Source organism: Podarcis bocagei (genome assembly GCF_964188305.1).
Source record: "Podarcis bocagei genome assembly, chromosome: 7".
Classification (NCBI taxonomy): Eukaryota; Metazoa; Chordata; class Lepidosauria; order Squamata; family Lacertidae; genus Podarcis; species Podarcis bocagei.
This window is the reverse complement of record NC_138132.1, coordinates 1,470,604-1,492,624: the sequence shown is the minus strand read 5'-3', so window position 1 is coordinate 1,492,624 and position 22,021 is coordinate 1,470,604. Positions and strand designations below refer to the sequence as shown.

Genomic DNA, 22,021 nt, shown 5'->3' with positions numbered 1-22,021 from the left:
TGGCCCCCCCAAGACCCCCCTCTCCCTCGCCCAGACGCCCCTGCGCAGCCCCGAAGCCCCAGGCAGAGAGACGGGCTCCTCCTCCCGGACACGGGTTCCCCCTTCACACGCACACGCGCCCAGTCCCGGGTTCTAGGTCCTGCTTCCTCCCTCCCCCCCCGGAAGGGGCAGCTCTGCGCCTGCGCGACACCCGGATTCCTCCGCAGGGAGAGAGAAGGGTTAAGAGGCGCCGAGCTGGCTTCCTAGAGAGGACAGGAAAGGAAGGCGGGCCGCTCCTCCTCCTCCTCCTCCCCTCTGACGTCCCTTCCGGCCTCGCCTTCGCCTGCCGGGCTCTGGTGGGTCTCCTCTCGGGGGAAGCCTGGGGAACTCCCTGCCCCGGGAGGCGGGAAGGGGAGGGAAGAGAGGCTGGGGGTCCGGGAGGGAGCCAGAGGGACCTCAGGCCCTGGCCAGGGAGGTGGGACTGGAAGAGAGTGAGGAGGGAGAAGGACCTTCGGAGGGACATGATTGTGAGGGAGAAGTATATTAAGAGGGACATTATTATGAGGGAGAAGGATATTAAGAGGGACATTATTATGAGGGAGAAGGATATTAAGAGGGACATGATTGTGAGGGAGAAGGATATTAAGAGGGACATGATTGTGAGGGAGAAGGATATTAAGAGGGACATGATTGTGAGGGAGAAGGATATTAAGAGGGACATTATTGTGAGGGAGAAGTATATTAAGAGGGACATTATTATGAGGGAGAAGGATATTAAGAGGGACATGATTGTGAGGGAGAAGGATATTAAGAGGGACATAATTATGAGGGAGAAGGACATTAAGAGGGACATTATTGTGAGGGAGAAGGACATTAAGAGGGACATTATTATGAGGGAGAAGGATATTAAGAGGGACATAATTATGAGGGAGAAGGATATTAAGAGGGACATTATTATGAGGGAGAAGTATATTAGGAGGGACATTATTATGAGGGAGAAGGATATTAAGAGGGACATTATTATGAGGGAGAAGGATATTAGTAGGGACATTATTATGAGGGAGAAGGATATTAAGAGGGACATAATTATGAGGGAGAAGTATAGTAAGGGGGACATAATTATGAGGGAGAAGGATATTAGTAGGGACATTATTATGAGGGAGAAGGATATTAAGAGGGACATAATTATGAGGGAGAAGGATATTAGTAGGGACATTATTATGAGGGAGAAGGATATTAAGAGGGACATACCGTATTTTTCGCACCATAGGACGCACTTTTCCCGTCTTAAAAACTAAGGGGAAAGGTCTGTGCGTCCTATGGAGCGAATGCAGGGGGGGGGAGGCAGGCAGGAAAAGCCCACAAGAGCCACACACAAGCTTCGCGCGGGTCTTGCGGGCTTTTCCCCAAGAGGGAGAAGGGACTGACGCCGCCAGTCTGTCCCTTCTCCCTCCTCTAGAAAAACCTTGCACAACCTCTCCAGCCGGGGGGAAGGCTGCGCAAGGCTAAAGAGGAAGCCAGGGCAGCGAGCGCGATCCATCCCGTTCACTGCCCTGGCTTCCTCTTTAGACTTGCGCGCCTCGGGGGGGGGGGGGAGAAGCTTCGCAAGGCTAAAGAGGAAGCCAGGGCAGCAAGCGCGATCCATCCCGTTCGCTGCCCTGGCTTCCTCTTTAGCTTTGCGCGCCTCTCCAGCCGCAAGAGATCTACCAGAGGTAGATCTTAACCCTTGCCTCACCTGCGAGCTTTTCTGGGCAGGTATTCCCTCGGCTTAAGTGGGGTGGGGGAAGAGTGGCAGGTAGGGGGGTACCTACCTAGACGCTGAAGCCACATGTCTCTCCGATGAAAATTGGGAGTGGGCATTGTGTGAAGTGCTCTGATGGTGTGGGCATTGTGTGAAGTGCTCTGATGGTGTGGGCATTGTGTGAAGTGCTCTGATGGTGTGGGCATTGTGTGAAGTGCTCTGATGGTCTTTCCTGCTTGGCAGGGGGTTGGACTCGATGGCCCTTGTGGTCTATTCCAACTCTATGATTCTATGATTCTAAGTGGCTGTGGATCTCCTGCCGCAGAATTGTAGGACGGTATAGAGTTGGGAGGGCCACCTGAGGGTCATCTAGCCCAGCCCCCTCACAATGTAGGAATCACAGCTAAAGAACGCCAGGCAGATGGTCCCCCAACCGCTGCTTAAAAGCCTCCAGTGGTGGAGACCCCAAACACCTTCCGAGTTCATAGAATTGCAGGGTTGGAAGGGAACCCCAGGAGTCATCTAGTCCAGCCCCGGTGGACAGCGGGCGCAATCCATCCCGTTGCGCAAGACTAAAGATGCTGTGCAAGGCTAAAGAGGAAGCCAGGGCAGTGAGTGCCTGCCCTGGACTGCCTTGTCTTCTTCTTTAGCCGCGCTGGAGAGGTTTAGCTTCTGGCTGGAGAGGTTGCGCGGCTATGGATCCCGCTTGCTGTCTTGGCTTCTTTGCTCTTTGGGGCTGGTGAGGGAACCCGGGCTTCCCCCCAGCCCCGAGAAGCTCTGGGAGAAGCAGACAGGCTGCGCGCAGCCTGTCCGTTGCTCTTTGGGGTTGGGGGGAGGGATAATATTTTTTTCCTTGATTTCCCCCTCTAAAAACTAGGTGCGTCCAATAGAGCGAAAAATACGGTAATTGTGAGGGAGAAGGACTGGAAGAGAGTGAGGAGGGAGAAGGACATTCGGAGGGACATGATTGTGAGGGAGAAGGATATTAAGAGGGACATTATTGTGAGGGAGAAGGATATTAAGAGGGAAATACCATGAAGCTTCCCTTCTCTCTCTATTCATAAATCTCTGTATGTCGGCCATTTTCCCTCGATAATTCTTTATTTGATGGAAAGTCCGGTTTCTGAGGCGTCTTCCAGGGCAGTTCCACCCAGAGGGCCTTGCCACCATCCCCTCGGATCCAGAGCAGGAAGTCCCCAAGGGACGGTGGCTGGAGCTAGACATGGGCCCTGCTGCTCACCAAGCCACCCAAGCAGATATGGCTGGGTTGGGGCGAAGCTCTGGACTATGAAGTGGGGTGGGGAGGGACCCCCACCGTTGCCCTGGCTCCAGATTACACTCACTTGTCACTCACAGTTATGACTTCTCCCTCCCCCTTTTCCCCCAGACAGCTTGGAGTCTGAGCTGTGGTGCAATCCAGCCCTGGTTCCTAGCAAGACTCAGCCACGCTTCCTCAGGAAACATTCTACTCCTCTTCATCTTACAATAGAATAGTGTGTTTGATTCATACAATTTTCTGCACCTCGCATTAGTACCCACAGAACTTGGCAGAGGACCAAGGGGCTCCTTCCAATCTCTTGGAGACTTCCGGAGAGCCCAGATGGATGAGCAAGACTCAGCTGGCCCTGAAGCAGGAAGAGGCCATGCCATGGAAACGGGGAGCAGTGGGGAATTCTGGGAAAACTCCGTGCACAAGATCCTGGGTGAGGAGGACACCCTTTGCTCAGAGGTGCAGAGCCAGCAGCTCAGGCAGTTCTGCTTCCAGGAGGCCAAAGGACCCCGAGAGGTTTGCAGCCAACTCTACCACCTTTGCCATCAATGGCTGAAGCCAGAAAGGCACACGAAAGCTGAGATGCTGGACCTGGTGATCTTGGAGCAGTTCCTGGCTGTCCTTCCAGAGGAGATGGAGATCTGGGTGAGGGAATGCGGAGCGGAGACCAGTTCCCAGGCGGTGGCCCTGGCCGAAGGTTTCCTCCTGAGTCAGGCAGAGGAGAGGAAGCAGGCAGAGCAGCAGGTGAGAGAGACTTTCCTCTGGATGCTCCCAAGGGGCTCCAAAGAGGAGGGAGAGTATTCCCAAATCATTTCCTAATGGCCCATCCTTTTTTGGAAAGCATCTAGGAACAGATCTTCTCCTTCTTCCTCTTCTTCATATTATTATTAATACCACACCCATGTGGCTGGGTGCCCTCCAGCGCATATAAAAGCATAAGAAGACATCCGATGTCTTCTAAAAGTTATGCATTTTCTTATCTCCTTATCACCTGATGGGAGGGCATTCCCCAGGGTGGGGGCCACTTTGGAGAAGGTCTTCTGCCTGGCTCCCTGTAACTTCACTTATCACAGTGAGGGAATCAGCAGAAGACCCTCGGAACTGGACCTCAGTTCATGGAGACGCTCCTTTGGGTATACTGGGCCTTTGAGGCCGTTTAGGGCTTTGAATTGTGCTGGGAAACGTTCTGGGAGCCAGTGAAGATCCTTGAGGACCAATGTTTCATGGTCCTGGCAGCCAACCCCAGACACCAGTCTAGCAGAAGCAGGAAGCAGCTTTCACCTCTGTCCCCCGAAAGCGCTTGCCTCTGCCATTCCTTCTCTAACCCTTCTCCCCATTCTCTGTTTTGAATCCTTGTTGCTCTTTCAGAGGAAGGATCTTTTGGCAGAAAGGGGTCTTGATTCTTCTGAGGCAGAGAAGACTCCGTTGGACGCCAGAGTGAGTCCTCTGGGTAAGGAGGAAGGAGTGTTTTCTCCCCCATTTTGTCACATTCTCTTGGTTTTGAAACTAGTCTGTGAGTTCTTTACATCTTTTGGGGGAAGACACCTGGAGCCCAGAGCTCGGGGGGGGGGGGGGGAGATGTATTTTTGCACAACGATTATATGAAATGGGTACAAATGTCCAAATGTACTCAGCAGGGGAGACGTTTATGATAGTAATTTGATTAGTTTACAATTACAATCCAATAATAGCCTCCTTATAACAATGTGAAATTACAATACAATTAGTAATACCAATCTTATACAAAATTATATAATATAGGTGCCCCTCCCCGCATGCTAAAGCTGATGGTTTGATGATTTTCTTGATTTCTCCATTCCAAAATCTTATTAATTTCAATTACACTCCTGTCAAGATAACAATCCTTTATACAACAACTGCAGTATTAATGACTTCCATTCGTATGGAAACATCAAATAATATATAAAACTACAAGTGAGGCACTCCAGCGATATCCTTACTCTTCCCGTGTGTGGCAATCTTTCTGTTCGTGATGTTTTTTCCTGTCCTTGTAAAATGTTCTGTCTATCTTTTCCTGGTTGTTGCTGTTGTCCATCATTCCTTGGGCTGAGCTAATATCCCATTGTGGTTTCAGAAATTCTCTATCACTCTGTCCTGTGCTTCATTGTTTGGCAATTTTAACAGCAGCTGCAAAAATCACACTGTCCAAATAAATAACCTCTTTTTGCCATTTTTCTTCTATACCTGGGAAAGAGAGGGATCTGTCAGAATTCCAAATGACTCAGTAATGAACCTTATCAGCTCCCTCAAAACTTTCAGATTCCTTACATCCCTCTGTATGGCCGAAGAGAAATGCGCATTTATCCAATTAGATTAAATTCCAAGTCCTTTTAGCATTATTCAGTTCAGTCTGTATATAATAAAGGATGGGGAAGAGTCACCTCTAATTTTCCATCGTAAACATTTTGTAAAATAGAGCTTCCCTCCCTTTTTCCTTTTTGTTTTCACACACACAGATCCATTTGATGTTATATTCCATATCTGCAGTCCAGTTTCATCCCTGCTCACCTGTACATAGATATTTTCAACTAGTATTCAATCGCAGGCTGCCAATTCATTAGTGTAGAAAAGAAAACTTTATATAAAGAAGCCATAGGCTCCCCTCCCCCCACTCACTGTCTTTTGCACCAAATGAAGTCTACTCTCAAATTCAAACCTTAAAGACCTTGCAGCTGGTTCAATTCCGCAGTTTATGATCTCATCTCTTCCAGCAACGCCTGTACATTAGTCCAAATTGAGCTCTAATTGACAGCAGAACCTCTGCTTCTTAATGGCAGCGAAGGAGGGTTTTCGGCAGGCAAAGGGCTTTTGCACTCAGCGCCTCCCTGCCTCCCGCAATCCATGCCGGAGCCAGAGCCTGGTACCAAGACGAACTGGGAGTGAAGCCCGTTCCCCCCTGTCCCTGGGGGAAACTTGCAAGGAGAATTACCCTCAGTCATCCTTGTTTTTCCCTTGCCAACGATCTCCCGCTGCCTCCATTAAGGCAGAGCAGAACCGGAAGCTAGCAGGGGAGACTTGGACGAAGCCCCATCTGTACTGAGAGATGCACTGTTTCACCTCTGAGAGAAGCAGGCGCTCACGGTTTCCACTTACCTTGGTCTCTCCCAGGTGACGGAATGATGCCACCAAGACCTGCTCCTTCATCTTTTCATGGTGGTGGAGGGGAGGCAGCAGCTGTGGACCCAGATCAGGTAGGGGGAAGGAGCCTTGTGGGGAAGGACTGCTTGCATGCAGACTGGCTGGACACAGTTGGATGCAGAGGAATGGTGGGAGGAGCCAGAGAAGAGGGAGCCGACTGGGAGGAGGAGGAGGAGGGGTCTGAAGCTGGAGAGGGAAGAGGGCTCAGGGAGCAGAGGGAGTCTGTGGCAGAGAGCAGCCCAGACTCCGAGGCAGAAGCTGCAGCAGGAGAGAGGGATGAGGAAGGCAGCGAGGGGTCAGGCCGCTGTAGAAAACAACAGAGCCAAGTGAATGTTCTCTAAGAGGACAGCCTTTTTCCTGTTCTGTTAGGGTCCAGTGTGCTTTGAAGATGTGGCTGTCCATTTCACAGACGAGGAGTGGGCGTTGCTGGATCCTGACCAGAGAGCTCTCCATAAGGAAGTCATGGAGGAGAATCGTGGGATCTTGGACTCTCTCGGTAAGACTCCCTATTGGATCATCCTATCTGTTTTGTAATTCAAGACATCTCTCTATGTGACGAACCTCTGATATTTCGATGGGGCTCAACAGCGCCACCCACAGCACCTGGGATGTTAACACTCCCACAGCAAACCTTGGAGGGATGGCTATTGATTGTTTTCCCTGTGAATATTCTTCCTCCAGTTCTGCCGTTTAAAACCATGATCAGGCTGTCTGAACTGCCCAGGCCTTCTTAAATGTAGGATTCAGAGTGATTTGAGGTGTTGAAGTAGCTTCAGTCACGTTTCCTGCTTTTGTTCTTGCTTCTGTCTCTCTCTGGTTGACCAAAGAGTCGCTTGACATTGGAGATGGCACAGATTCTACGACTGAACCAAACAAACTCCATCCCAAAACAGAGCCAGGCTTTTTGAATCTCAAGCAGTGAACCCTGTAGTAACAATAATGATAATTTTATTATTTTTACCCAACATCAAATATTAAAAACTTCCCAATACAGAGGTGCCTTCAGAAGTCCTCTAAAAGTTGCATAGTTATTTCCTTGACATCTGATGGGAGGGCGTTCCACAGGGTGGGTTCCCCTATCGAGAAGGCCCCCTGCCTTGCCTCGTCCCCTGTAACGTCTCACAAAAATGTAACATTTAAGTACAGTGGTACTTCGGGTTAAGAACTTAATTCGTTCCGTAGGTCCGTTCTTGACCTGAAACTGTTCTTAACCCGAAGCACCACTTTAGCTAATGGGGCTCTTGCTGCCGCTGCGCTGCCAGAGCACAATTTCTCTTCTCATCCTGAAGCAAAGTTCTTAACCTGAGGTGCTATTTCTATGGCAACGGAGAGGTCAGAGTTGCCATGAGTTCCAAGAAAAACAGACATGGAGTCCAGCACACTTCCCTGCACAGCTCTGCAGCCTGTCCATGCTGATCCAAAAGTCCTTCCGGCCTCTGCCTCTTGCCGTTAGCAGAGTAAACACAGCGGTGAAGCAAATGCAGCATGTGGGTAATAAATCCAGACACACAGGCGTTTCTTATCTTCTTAGCCTTTAATCATGAATTTAACAGCATAACTTCAAACCTGGTGAAAGCTCACCCATCTTGCATCCTATCTTCGCAAAAGCGAAACCAGACTGACACTCTCGGAGTCAAACCCCTCCCAAAGAGATTCTAACCACGCCTCAGGAAAGAGACGTCACCACAGAACTCTTTAACCCTGTGAGTTCTGAAACCAATAACAATTTCTAGGTTAGCGGAGTCTGTAACCTGAAGCGTATGTAACCTGAGATACCAGTGTAAGGAAACTTGAATAATAATAATAATAGTAATAATAATAATAATACTGATATGACAAGTTTCTGCTGCATTCTGTGATGCCGAGAATTTAAGAAAACATCCAAATTGGTTTAAGGTGATGCACATCATCATTAAATTTTTAGCCACTAAAGAAATTTAAATTTGGCAGCTGCTACACACATTTGTTCAATATACAAAATGTGTTTTTCAGCACACAGAAGTTCATTCCCCTACCACAAGGTAGCTGACTATGACCAAGTCAGTCCAGAGTCAATGTTCCCAAATATTTCTCAAGCTCTTACAATTTGTTTAGATTTATTACTGCATATTGAACAACGTAGCATATTAAATACAGTTGTACCTCGGGTTAAGAACTTAATTAGTTCCGGAGGTCCTTTCTTAACCTGAAACTGTTTTTAACCTGAAGCACCACTTTAGCTAATGGGGTCTCCTGCTGTTGCCGCTGCGCCGCCGGGGCATGATTTCTGTTCTTATCCTGAAGCAAAGTTCTTAAACTGAAGCATTATTTCTGGGTTAGCAGAGTCTGTAACCTAAGCGTATGTAACCTGAAGCGTATGTAACCCGAGGTACCACTGTATATCTTAATTTTGAACAGGGAACTTTCCCGCTTTGGCCACCTTTAAAATAATAATGAAAGCACATTTTATTTATGAAGATAGTACAGATCCATATTTAAATTTGAACAAAATGATGTTACCAGGTTAAGGTGTACTTTAAGAAACTAGAGAGAGAAAACATATAATATTCAACTTGATTTGTATACGAAACTAGACATTTTTACAGAACAAAAGGAACATTATAACATCTAACTCCCTTCAGTTCTTCCCCTGTCCCAAGCATTAATGAGCATTGTTCCATAATTTGGGGCTGCACTTCTTCCCGAGACTCTAATCCGTTTGCCTCTTAGTTTCAGGTGGTGATGAATTGGAAATGAAGAACAAGGGAGACTACAATGAAATCCACACAGTGGAGGAGCCATATCCGGATTCAGACTGTGGAGAGAGCTTCAGTCAGAGCTCCCATTCCACTTCCCATCAAAGAAATCCCCTTGAGAAGAAACACTATCACCGCTTGGAGTGTGGAAAGAGCTTCAGTCAGAGCTCCCAACTCACTTCCCATCAAAGGATTCATACAGGGGAGAAACCCTATCAGTGCGTGGAATGTGGAAAGAGCTTCACTGCTAGCTCCTCTCTCACTTCCCATCAAAGAATTCATACAGGGGAGAAACCCTATCGGTGCGTGGAATGTGGAAAGAGCTTCAGTCAGAGCTCTCAACTCACTTCCCATCAATGGATTCATACAGGGGAGAAACCCTATCAGTGCGTGGAATGTGGAAAGAGCTTCACTGCTAGCTCCTCTCTCACTTCCCATCAAAGAATTCATACAGGGGAGAAACCCTATTGGTGCGTGGAATGTGGAAAGAGCTTCAATCGGAGTGCCCATCTCACTTTCCATCAAAGGATTCATACAGGGGAGAAACCCTATCAGTGCGTGGAATGTGGAAAGAGCTTCAGTCAGAGCTCCCATCTCACTTCCCATCAAAGGATTCATACAGGGGAGAAACCCTATCAGTGCATGGAATGTGGAAAGAGCTTCATTCAGAGGGCCCATCTCACTTCCCATCAAAGGATTCATACAGGGGAGAAACCCTATCAGTGCTTGGAATGTGGAATGAGCTTCACCAGGAAAGAAATTCTCACTTCCCATCAAAGGATTCATACAGGGGAGAAACCCTATCAGTGCCTGGAATGTGGAAAGAGCTTCAGTCAAAGCAACAATCTCATTTCCCATCAGAGAATTCACACAGGGTAGAAACTATTTCAGTGCCAAGAGTGTGATCGGAGGGATTTATGAAAGTCTGGTCTCATTTTTAAAGTTCTTTTAAAAAATAGAATTGGAGCTCTTAAAAGGACTGGCTGAAAAAGCTAAAATCAAGACAGATTTGGACAAGTTTGTTTCTCTTTGAAGGAAAATATTTCTTCTACTCTGAGCCATTTAAAGAGAATTGGATTCCTGCAAGACAACCACTCTTATCTGGACACCTAAATTGCTATGTCCTCTTGGACACATTATTTCTTTTTTCTGTTTTATGGTTCCTCTCTTAAAGTAATTATTTGGTTTATTTGTTTAATTTGAATCTTAATTTAAGAAATTGGATTTTATGTTAAACATCTTATGTGTGTTGGTGATCAGGCTGGAAGGAAGAGGGGGGGCTGGAAAAATGCAGGAAACAGGATCTCTTAGGAAAGAGTTATTCTGTGACCTTGACAAACTGATAAGGTGCTGCTGGAAAACAGGCTGCTTTGAGAACAAGGGAGAGGGAGATTTTGACTATGGCAGGTCAAAAACAGTTAACACCGGGCCTGAGTAGAAGATCTTCACAGCAACACCCAGGGGACAGGTCCCCATCTGAATTGGTGGAACTTTTGCTGACTTAAAAAAGACCTGACTGAAGAGATGGACAATTTGGAGAAGCTATTAGCCCAAATTGATAGAAATAGTGAAATGGTGACAAATTTGACCACTAAAGTAGAGACACTGACGAAGAAAACAGAAGCACTAGATGTCTCCATGAAAGGAAGGGAAGAGAAGTCTGAAAAGCTGGAAAAGAAGACAAAAAATGGAAATCAGAACAGGAGACGCTTAGGATTGATGTGGATGGTTTGGGTGGAAGATAAGAGGCAATTGCGGGCGCTTTGGCGGTCCTTGAGATGAGACAGAAAGCCCAGCCTCTGAGACGGAGAGGAGGGAGGAGAGCAGGATTTTAGCAAAGGTTTGAGCGGAGTGGCTGAGAGTGGAAGAGGAATTCATGGAAGAGGCGCCATTCTCCTCACAGCTGGGGGTGGTGGCTTTTGGGTAGAAAACCAATGTGAATAAATCCCCCCAGTGTCACCCCCTGGCCGGTCCTCCTGTCTCCCTCTCCCTGTGCCCCCACCCTGCCCCAATCAAAGTACCAGCCAGCAGCTGCCCTCCAGGCCTTCCTCTGCACATCTTGGGGCCTCAAGGCATGCGGGCAAGACAAAAAATGTAAATCAGAACAGGAGACGCTTAGGATTGATGTGGACGGTTTGGGTGGAAGATAAGAGGCAATTGCGGGACTTCCGGGTCGGCGCCATCGCCGAATGGCGGACTCCCTCCGTGCTCCGGAGGGAGTCTGCTTGGCAGGGGCTGGGTCCTACCGCGCCGGCGACGCGGGGACCCTCAAAAACCATGGGCACGGAGCCCGTGGACATGGGTGACTCGGCTGGCACCATCAGCGCCCTCCCGACTCGTGAAGGAGCCTTTTTAAAGGCTTCGGATTGGGTGCCGGGGAGCGGCGTGGTGCTTTGAGTCCTCTGCTTTCCCTGCCGAGCGCAGCCGCATGCCATTCGGCGGAGAGCGCTGACTTCTTCCATTGGAAATTCGGACTATCAACAACAACCCGTGAGTAATTGGGAAACCGGGTTCAAAAGGCACGAGCGGGGGTGATCTAAAAAGGAAGTCAATCCCCCCCCGATTGTAAACATTCTAAAACAAGGACTGGGTAACCAAGGTCGAAAGAGAAGTATACTCTTGATAAAAATCATTAATTCCACGATGGGAAATTATAAGAACTGTGCTGGAGGAGAAAAGTGGAGGGTGAGAAGGAAAATGCATCCCCCCCTGGGAACCGGGGTGATTCGCAGAGCCTGGTGAAGAGAGACAGAGACTTTGACAGCTGTCAAAGTAGCTGTCAAAGCTGGAGAATATAAAGAGGACTTTGTTATGAGGACTTTGCTGGCTAATTTTGTTACAATTTGCTACAATATGGATATAAACTGTCGGAAAATAAGGAACAACAATTTGACTTTTGGATTAGAGGATACAAAGTTATTACAATCCCCCTAGAGGGGTTTCGGGACACTACAAGAACGGTCGTAAGTGGAAAAATACTCTTGGATTCGCACAGGACTTGTTATCTTCTGGGAAAGCTGCAAAACTGAAATAGTATTTTGTCTACAGAGGTGTTTACATTAAAGGAGACAATAGAATTTTCTATTGAAGAAAGGAGGGGACTGGACGCAAGTTTTTGTTCCTGAACAACAAACCTCTGTATATTTTGAAATAAATTTGAGGGCTGACGTTGAGAAAAGAGTGATCTGGGACGCAAGTAAAGCCGTGATGCGAGGCTTCTTGATTCAACAAAATTCAATAAAGAAGAAAAAACAGAACGAGAAAAAAGAAAAGATTTTGGAAAAGATAAAGGAAGGAGAGAAAAAACTAAGAGCGAAACCAAAGTCCCAGGAGATTTTAAGAGAGATTAAGCTATATCAGTCACAATATATGGAATTGATGAACTTAGAGATTGAATGGAAGATAAAACAGATGAAGCAAAAGACATTCGAATCGGCAAACAAATGTGGTAAACTTCTGGCATGGCAATTGAAGAAAAGGCAGAAATTAAATACAGTCACAAGTCTAGAAGTGGATGGAAAGAATATATCTAAACCTAATGAGATTAGAAACTGTTTTTTGGGCTATTTTAAAAAACTTTATACCCAAGGCCCGCAAAACGAAGAAGATATAGACAAATTCCTTGGAAAATTCGGATTACAAAAAATCTCTCATCAAAACAAGATTGATTTGAACCAGAGAATATCAGAGCAAGAGATAGAGGCTGCCATTCAGAATATGCAATTAGGCAAATCTCCAGGACCAGATGGGCTGACTTCAAGATACTACAAATCACTGAAGGAATGGCTGACTCAACCACTGAAAGAAGTCTGTAATGAGATCCTTGAGGGAAAAAGGGCACCTGAATCGTGGAAAGAAGCATATATTTCACTCATACCAAAGACAGAGACTGAAAAGACTCAACTGAAGAACTACCGCCCAATATCATTACTTAATGTGGATTACAAAATTTTTGCAGACATTTTGGCGAAAAGACTTAAAAGAGTGTTGATGGAGAAGATTCATAGGGACCAGGCAGGCTTTCTCCCTAAAAGACACCTGGCAGACAATGTTAGAAATGTGATAGACATTTTGGAAAAGCTAGAGGTGAATATAAACACTAAAGCAGTATTGATCTTTGTGGACGCGGAGAAAGCCTTTGATAATATCTCCTGGAGTTTTATGTTAAAGAATCTTCGGGGGATGGGGGTAGGTAAAGGTTTTGAGAATGGTATGGCTGCAATATATTCTGAACAAAAAGCTAAATTGATTGTAAATAATGTAGTGACGGAGGAACTTAAGATAGAGAAAGGAACACGACAAGGGTGTCCAATTTCCCCATTACTTTTTATCTCAGTCCTCGAGGTGTTGCTGAATATGATAAGGGAAGACCAGCAGGTTAAGGGGGTACAGGTCGGAGCTAAACATTACAAGTTAAGAGCGTTTGCAGATGACCTAGTATTGACTTTGCAAGAGCCAAACGCTAGTACGAAAAAGGTTTTAGAAATAATACAACAGTTTGGCCAGGTAGCTGGATTCAAGCTGAATAAACAAAAAACCAAAGTCTTAGGGAAAAATCTAACAGAGGCAGAAAAGGAGAAGTTCCAAGAGGAGACAGGGTTGACACTGGTTAAGAAGGTGAAATACCTAGGGGTCTATTTGACATCAAAAAATGTGAATTTGTATAAAGATAACTACGAAAAATGTTGGTCGGAAATTAAAAAAGACCTAGAAATCTGGTCAAATTTGAAACTGTCAATGCTAGGCCGAATCGCTGTGATTAAAATGAATGTATTGCCTAGAATGTTATTTTTGTTCCAGACCTTGCAGATCCTGGATAAGATGGAATGTTTTAAGAGGTGGCAGAAAGATATTTCAAAATTTGTCTGGCAGGGCAAAAAGCCCAGAATTAAATTTAAAATACTGACAGATGCGAAGGAAAGAGGGGGATTTGCCCTGCCGGACTTGAAATTGTACTATGAGGCAGCAGCATTTTGTTGGCTGAAAGAATGGATGCTCCTCGAAAATACAGACATCTTAGATCTGGAAGGTTTTAACAACTCTTTTGGTTGGCATGCATATTTATGGTATGATAAAGTCAACAGTATTTTTAAGAATCACATTGTTAGAAAAGCATTGTTTAATGTTTGGAGAAGATATAAAGACCTTTTGGAAAACAAAACCCCTAGATGGGTCTCACCAGTGGAGGCCAAAGCAGTGAAGAAACTCAATATGGAGGTCGGATGGCCGAAGTATTGGGAAATTTTGGAACAAGATGGAGATAAGTTGAAATTGCAAAGCTATGAGAAACTGAAGCATAAGGTACAAAATTGGTTTCAGTATCATCAAATAGTGGAATTTTTCAAACAGGACAGGAAAATTGGTTTCCAGATGGAAAAATCAAAATTAGAAACTGAATTGCTAGAACCTAATACTAAGAATTTATCTAGAATGTATAATTTGTTGCTGAAATGGAATACACAGGAGGAAACAGTTAAATCAGCCATGATTAAATGGGCACAGGATGTTGGTCATAATATTATGTCAGATGACTGGGAATGGTTATGGAACACCGGTATTAAATTTACAGCATGTAATGCCTTAAAGGAAAACATTATGAAAATGGTGTACAGGTGGTACATGACCCCAGTCAAGCTGGCAAAAATTTATCATTTGCCCGACAACAAATGTTGGAAATGTAAAGAGACTGAAGGTACCTTCTACCACCTTTGGTGGACATGCCCGAAGATTAAGGCTTTCTGGGAAATGATCTATAATGAAATGAAAAAGGTACTTAAATGTACCTTTCCAAAAAAGCCAGAGGCCTTTCTCCTGGGCATTGTCGGCCAATTGGTGTCGAAGAAAGACCGAACTTTCTTTATGTATGCTACAACAGCGGCAAGAATCCTCATCGCAAAGTATTGGAAGATACAAGATCTACCCACTCTGGAAGAATGGCAGATGAAAGTGATGGACTATATGACATTGGCTGAGATGACAGGCAGAATCCGTGACCAACGAAAAGAGACGGTGGAAGAAGAATGGAGAAAATTTAAAAGTTACCTTAAGGACTACTATAAACTTAATGAATGTTAATGTGCTGTGGTTCTTAGAAACAAAGGGATACAGTGATATAAGATCAGAATATAGAGAGGACTAAGATGACAGAGGTTGAAAAGTAACAATTGGGAGTTGCTATAAAACTTTGGACATTGGGATGCAGAAAGGGGAGGTATGGGGAAGTCCCAGAAAAGAGGTTTATGAAAATATGTTAAGAATTTATACATGTATGTTTGTTTTTTCTAAGTGTTTGTTTGTCTTTAAAAATTCTGAAAAACCAATAAAAATTTTATAAAAAAAAAAAAAAAATGAACAACAAACCTCTGTAGAGATACTAGATTTCTGAATTAGAACGTTTTAGCAGCTGAACAGGACAAGAAACCTGAGAAACTGAGGAATAAGAAGAATAAAGGACTGACTACGACACGGAAAGAACAATGGGAGGAGTGGTAAAGATCAAGGAATTAAAGGCCTCTGTTAGATTGGACGTTTGAAGTTAAATATTATTAAAATTAATAAATTAGAAGAAAACCGGCAAGATAGAATTGGGGAGAAATTTGACCATGACTTGAGGAGAGCAGGATTTTAGCAAAGGTTTGAGCGGAGTGGCTGGGAGTGGAAGAGGAATTCATGGAGGAGGCGCCACCCTCCTCACAGCCGGGGGTGGTGGCTTTTGGGTAGAAAACCAATGTGAATAAATCCCCCCAGTGTCACCCCCTGGCCGGTCCTCCTGTCTCCGTCTCCCTGTGCCCCCACCCTGCCCCAATCAAAGTCCCAGCCAGCAGCTGCCCTCCAGGCCTTCCTCCGCACATCTTGGGGCCTCAAGCCATGCGGGCAGAATTTGGTGGGGGGCCAGGCTGGGCTCAGAGGTCTGCTTTCCTCTCCTTACACTGGGAAGCTTGTCTACTAACTAATGGATAAAGGGTTGTTTGGAAGACCAAGCCCTCTCAACCCCCCACCCTGTTTTAAGGAAAACCCGCAGGAGGAGCGGGTAAGGGAGGCAGAACTAGGAACTCCAGAAGTGACCGAAGCCGAGCAGCCACAGGAACCAGAACCACAACCAAGTGGACCAGCGGCGTCCAACCCAACGACCCCGTCACAACTGGCAGCCCTGGAACAAGAGCCAGGAACCCCTACCGAGAGACACCCAAGACCATAACAACTACGAATGCTAACCTCCTGGGCGCAACGGGAACGTAGAGGGGAGGGGGGCTTATGTACTAAGCTTGGATCCTAGAAGAAAAGGCTAGTAGGATCCTAGAATGCAACAACTGATTGGCCTGCAGGAAAAGACCAATCAGGCTTCAGGAAGGAAGCAGACGGGACACATTGTGTAAATAATGTATATAACAGCCTGAGGTTTGGGGTGCAATTAAATCACTGTTTTACAAGCTGCAATAAAGAGCATGAAATCACAAGAGGACTCCTGAGTAGATTTCAGAGAATCTAATGCATCTTTGGTTGGGATTGTCCACCAAGGAGATTGGAGATGGTTGCCAGTCAAAGGGTAGTTTAAGACGCAGGGGGGGGGGAGAGAGCTCCTTGTGAAAGGGGGGGCAGTTTTGGGAGACATTCCAGCCGTGGCATTGGGAGCCAGAAGAGGAATCCTGGAAGAGGACACTCCAGGCTCATCTAGTCCAACCCCTGCAATTCAGGAACCCCGGTTCTTAGTCCCGCCAGCTCCCTTGAGCTGGGCAACTCAGATGCCTGAAGCAGCGCCCCGTTGGAGAGCAGCCTTGGGTCGCCTCTGGAGCTGGCTGGACCTTTTGGACGGCTGTTTCCATCCCCCCTGCCTTCTTCTGGCAGGCCCGGTTGGGAGTTGGAGTCCAAAGCTTATTGAGGGGAGATGGTTTTCAAGTTGGAACTATGTTTTGACCCTTTGCCGAAAGGAGATGCCACAAAATGTGTGTGTGTCGGGAGGGTGTCTTTTCAGTGCCAGGATACAAGGTGCTCTCTTGACCTGGGAGCCCAATCCCTCTCCCCCACCCCTAGAAAAGGGGGTCTTCCCCTCATCCTCTCCTTGCAGGACCCCCTTTTCCGGAACCAATTCTCTCTCAAGGGACCCTGGAGCCAAACACTTGCAGAGTTTTACTTCTCTGGGCCCCTGACCAACCACATGGCTGGATGGTCATTTCCACCATTCCAGGGGCGAGTCCCTCCATCTCGACCAGGGAGGGGTGTTGCTTTACTTGCCAACAAGCAGGACACACGCCTGTTTGTTGCCATCAGGCTGCAAGGAGCTCAGGGGAAGTGGCAGGTTGGGGCACCTGGGAGAATATCCTACACCAAAAGACACCCCATGTGGTCTAGCGGACAGACTAAGAGCCCTGGAGCTGGAGGAGGGAGACCTGGGCCCAGTTCCCCCCATGGCTAGGAGCTTTGGAGGGAGGTGGGGAAGATGGGGAGTGAGAGGAGCTGGTTCTGGGTGGAAACATCCACTCTGAGGAAAAGATCACCAGCTAGAGAAAGGAGTCTCTGAGCTTAGTGGGAAGGAGAGTGTGTGGTGTCCTGGGAGAGTAAATCAGGCCAGGAATGAACTGGGAGGCTGAGGCAGGAGAAGGAGGAGCTGGAAAGAGACCGGCTGCTGAGCTCTCATCCCAGTCAGGAGGGGAGAGATCCTTCTAGAAAGAGAAGACTCCCAAACCAGAGATCCCTTGGGTCTTTTGCCTGGAGTACCTTGGGAGTAGGGTAACTGGCAGAAAGTGCCACCTTGTTAAGAGCCAAAGTATTACATGTGAAACAACTGAGAAAACCTTGAAGGGAAATAACATTGTAAACTGAAATATCCTACGTTTTATCCACTCATGTCATAAACTTCCTTGTTAAATAAAATCGTTAATGTTTATTTGAAGAAATCCTGCCTGAGACTCCCAATTAGTGAGTTTTACTTCACGCAAGTCCCCCACAAGATAATCTGAGGTAGCTGGAGGGCATTTGTGGGAATTGTGTTCTGTGAGGTGGGTGCACTATATTTAAGAGAGAGAACGGGCCCAAGGGTGCCAGGGGGAAAAGAGCCCTTGCGTCGTCGCATATTAATTGGGGGCAGAGGTGGGATAGGAAGTTAAAACCCACACAGATCCTATTTAGTTTTGAGCGGACTGGCAGACTTAAACATTCATGAGGAAAACTGGGTGCTGCACTTACGCCCACAGATATGTGGAATTTTGAGTGAAATATACTCAGATCTCAGAGAGGATGAAACCTCTGATTCCCTCACATTTAAGGAGAGAGTGAAAGTGCGCTTTGGACTGACTACAGAACAAAGCCAAAAAGCCTTTCGTGAAATCAAAAGGAAACCAGGAGAGACTTAGGCCCAACTGGGTAGCCGAATTGACCAAGCTCTGGACAGATGGGAGGAAAGTTAGATGAGCTCAAACAGCTGATCAGTTTACAGCAATGTTTCCAAGAGGTTCCTGCTCATTTAGGCTGAAAACAGTAACTGAAGTCTCTACCTTGGGAGATGAAATCAAAGGAGACTCAGGGGGAGCAGTAATACTCTGTCCCTTCCAGAAAAAGTAACCCAGGGAGGAAGTGGGGTCTCAAAACGACAACCCTGAAGGGCAGGCCCAAGGGTGCTGGGGGGGAAAGAGCCGTGATACGAAGTAAAAACCCACACAGAAACATACCCAGAGACACAGAACAACCAGTTTAATAAAGGAGTGAAGTTCTTTGACTAAAAAGAGAAAAAACTCCTGTCAGAAAATGACCAGCAAGCGCCAAGCCAAAGAGACTCAGGATGACCCAGCTGCTGCGTCTGAGGAGAATCCTAATATATTGAATTAGAGATGATGAGGCTAAGATTGGAATTGTCTAAGGTTGAAGCAGAGAAAGAAAGAGAAGAGGCCAGAATGGCAGCTGCCCTTCATCCAGCAGAGATACAGGAAGAGAGAGAGAGAGAGAGAGAGAGAGAGAGAGAGAGAGAGAGAGAGAGAGATGAGTCCAAGAAGAAAGAGACATGTTTCCTTTAAAAATGGAGGAGATTCAGGCGACGGCAGAACTGCCGCAAGCAATGTTGGGGGTGGAGATTTTGCCTCAGCAAATGTAAAGTATGTACAGTGGTACCTCGGGTTACAGACGCTTCAGGTTACAGACTCCGCTAACCCAGAAATAGTACCTCGGGTTAAGAACTTTGCTTCAGGATGAGAACAGAAATCGATCTCTGGCGGCAGCGGGAGGCCCCATTAGCTAAAGTGGTACCTCAGGTTAAGAACAGTTTCACGTTACAAACGGATCTCCAGAACAAATTAAGTACTTAACCTGAGGTACCACTATAAAAAGTGATGGTGTGCAGGCCTAATGGTCAAAGCTTCAAAACGCCAGGCCTAGACCCTCCAGAAATAAGAGCTTTTCTGGGGGGACAGGGATATTGTCCTCAATTTATTCCTCCTTTTAGCCCCCATGCTGCTCCTTGACATGACTGGGAGAAGAAAGACCAGCCAGACAAGAGCATTTGGAGGGACCCCTAGAGCAGTGTTTCCCAAACGTTTTTGGGCAACGGCACACCTGCTTACCAGAAAAAAATCTCGCGGCACACCACCATTAAAGCCCCGCCCCCGTGACGTCAGCGCGCAGCGTCACGCCGGGAGGGACGCACAAAAATGAAAGTTTTTTCCCTCCCCCTTGCCGGGGTGGGAGGAGGCAGCAGAGCGAGGGCAGCTGAGGCGGCGGCGGCAGCTGAGGCGGCGGCGGCTGCGATAGCGGGCGGAGGAGGAGCCGTCGCCGGGAGTTGCTGCTGCTGCTGTTGCTGCTGCTGCCCGGACATGCCGGCCTCCTCCTCCTCCGCTGTCTCGCGCTCCTCCCTTTTGCGCGCGCTGCCCCGCCGCTCGGCACGACCACCGCGGAGCCGCCCCGGCTCGACGCGGATCCTCCCTGCCGCCTCTCGCCGCCGCCTCTCGCCCGCCTCCCTCCCACGGCACACCAGCCGGTGTCTCACGGCACACTAGTGTGCCGCGGAACACCGGTTGGGAAACACTGCCCTAGAGGAATTCATGGACGAGGCGCCACTCTCCTCACAGCCGGGGGTGGTGCCTTTTGGGTAGAAAACCAATGTGAATAAATCCCCCCAGTGAAACCCCCTGGCCGGTCTTCCTGTCTCCCTCTCCTTGTGCCCCCACCCTGCCCCAATCAAAGTCCCAGCCAGCAGCTGCCCCCCAGGCCTTCCTTCGCACATCTTGGGGCCTCAAGGCATGCGGGCAAGATTTGGTGGGGGGCCAGGCTGGGCTCAGAGGTCTGCTTTCCTCTCCTTGCACTGGGAAGCTTGTCTACTAACTAATGGATAAAGGGTTGTTTGGAAGACTAAGCCCTCTCTACCCCCCACCCTGTTTTGAAACAAAGCCTATTTAGAAATTGGGGACATGGAGGAAGGAGAAGGTTATGTACTAAGCTTAGATCCTAGAACAATAGGCAAGTAGGATCATAGAATGCAACAACTGATTGGCTTGCAGGAAAAGACCAATCAGGCTCCAGGAGGGAAGCAGAATCAGCCAATCAGACGGGACTCATTGTGTAAATAATGTAGATAAAAGCCTGAGGTTTTGGGGGCAATTAAACCACTGTTTTACAAGCTGCAAAAAAGAGCATGAAATCACTACAGGACTCCTGAGTAGATTTCAGAGAATCTAATGCATCTTTGGTTGGGATTGTCCACCAAGGAGATTGGAGATGGTTGCCAGTCAAAGGGTAGTTTTAAGACGTGGGGGGGGGGGAGAGCTCCTTGTGAAAGGGGGGGGCAGTTCTGGGAGACATTCCAGCCGTGGCATTGGCAGCCAGATGAGGAATCCTGGAAGAGGACACTCCAGGCTCATCTAGTCCAACCCCTGCAATTCAGGAACCCCGGTTCTTAGTCCCGCCAGCTCCCTTGAGCTGGGCAACTCAGATGCCTGGAGCAGCGCCCCATTGGAGAGCAGCCTTGGGTCGCCTCTGGAGCTGGCCGGACCTTTTGGACGGCTGTTTCCATCCCCCCTGCCTTCTGCTGGCAGGCCCGGTTGGGAGTTGTAGTCCAAAGCCCATTGAGGGTGCCTGGTCCTGGAGGTGGTTTTCAAGCTGGAACTATGTTTTGACCCTTTGCCAAAAGGAGATGCCACAAAGTGTGTGTGTGAGGGGGGGTGTCTTTTCAGTGCCAGGATCCGGTGTCCTCTCTTGACCCGGGAGCCCAATCCCTCTCCCCCACCCCTAGAAAAGGGGGTCTTCCCCTCATCCTCTCCTTGCAGGACCCCCCTTTTCCTTCCTCTTTGCTCAGAGAGTCGGAGCCAACTCTCTCTCAAGGGACCCTGGAGCCAAACCCTTGCAGAGTTTTACTTCTCAAGCAAAGGGGGGGAAGGAATACATTCTTGTTGCTCTTGAGATGCACAGAAATCTCTTCTCCTGATTTTTAGCACCGCAGGCCTGCTGTGATGGGCTTCCTCGTCCCCCTTGCCACTGAAAAAGTCCATTTAACTGCCTCTTTGCCGATTGTTACGTTTAATTACTTTTCCTAAGGTAAAGATGTTACGCTGCATCTTTGAGACACTGCACTTAGTGCTGCTTTTTCTCTTCTGGGTTTGAATAAAACTTCATCTGTGGACTTTTTGTGTGGTCCTTTCCTGCTGCTTGATATACAAGGGGCGCTGAGTGATTTCGTTGTCCGTGGCATTTCCAGCCCCCTTTTCTCTCCAGGGGCTCCAGGGGCCAGAGACATGGCTCTCCCCCGCAGCCCCAGGCAGAGAGAGGGGCTCCTCCTCCGGGACACGGGTTCCCCCTTCCCACGCACACGGCCCTCCTCTCGGCCCGGGGGCCCCGCACCCTCCCAGCCCCCCCCCCGGACCCCCTCTTGCTGGGACACGGCTCTGCCCCGCAGCCCCCAAGAGAGACACCCCCGGGTCCCCCATCTGGCCCCTGCGCCCCCCCTGGAAGGCTCCCCGCTCCCCTTCGCAGCCCCAGGCAGAGAGAGGGGCTCCTCCTCCGGGACACGGGTTCCCCCTTCCCACGCACACGCGCCCAGTGCTCCTTCCTCCCGGACCCCCCCCGGACCCCCTCTTGCTGGGACAGGGCTCACTGCCCCGCAGCCCCCAAGAGAGACACCCCCTCTGCCCCCCCAAGACCCCCCTCTCCCCCATTGCG

General features: G+C 48.1%; 2 protein-coding genes across 5 annotated transcripts in view; both read left to right on the top strand.

Annotated features, from left to right (window-relative positions):
* Positions 1-22,021, top strand: part of LOC308590295 (uncharacterized protein) — a 155,099-nt gene that overhangs the window by 33,660 nt on the left and 99,418 nt on the right. The gene's annotated exons all lie outside the window — the stretch shown is intronic.
* Positions 219-20,510, top strand: ZNF565 (zinc finger protein 565). Of its 4 annotated transcripts, XR_014009769.1 has the most exons (7): positions 286-335; positions 3,108-3,734; positions 4,359-4,440; positions 6,120-6,202; positions 6,519-6,645; positions 8,859-10,839; positions 19,990-20,510. XR_014009769.1 is itself a non-coding variant. In XM_081200435.1 (6 exons), exons 2-6 carry the CDS (start codon positions 3,321-3,323, stop codon positions 9,761-9,763), a joined length of 1,611 nt encoding a protein of 536 aa, XP_081056561.1. In that variant the 5' UTR covers positions 219-335; positions 3,253-3,320; the 3' UTR covers positions 9,764-10,084. The 4 variants fall into 4 exon arrangements, 3 of the variants coding, with proteins under 3 accessions (XP_081056561.1, XP_081056562.1, XP_081056563.1); XM_081200435.1 differs by lacking the exon at positions 19,990-20,510 and having other exon boundaries at positions 219-335; positions 3,253-3,734; positions 8,859-10,084; XM_081200436.1 differs by lacking the exon at positions 19,990-20,510 and having other exon boundaries at positions 274-335; positions 3,112-3,734; positions 8,859-10,084.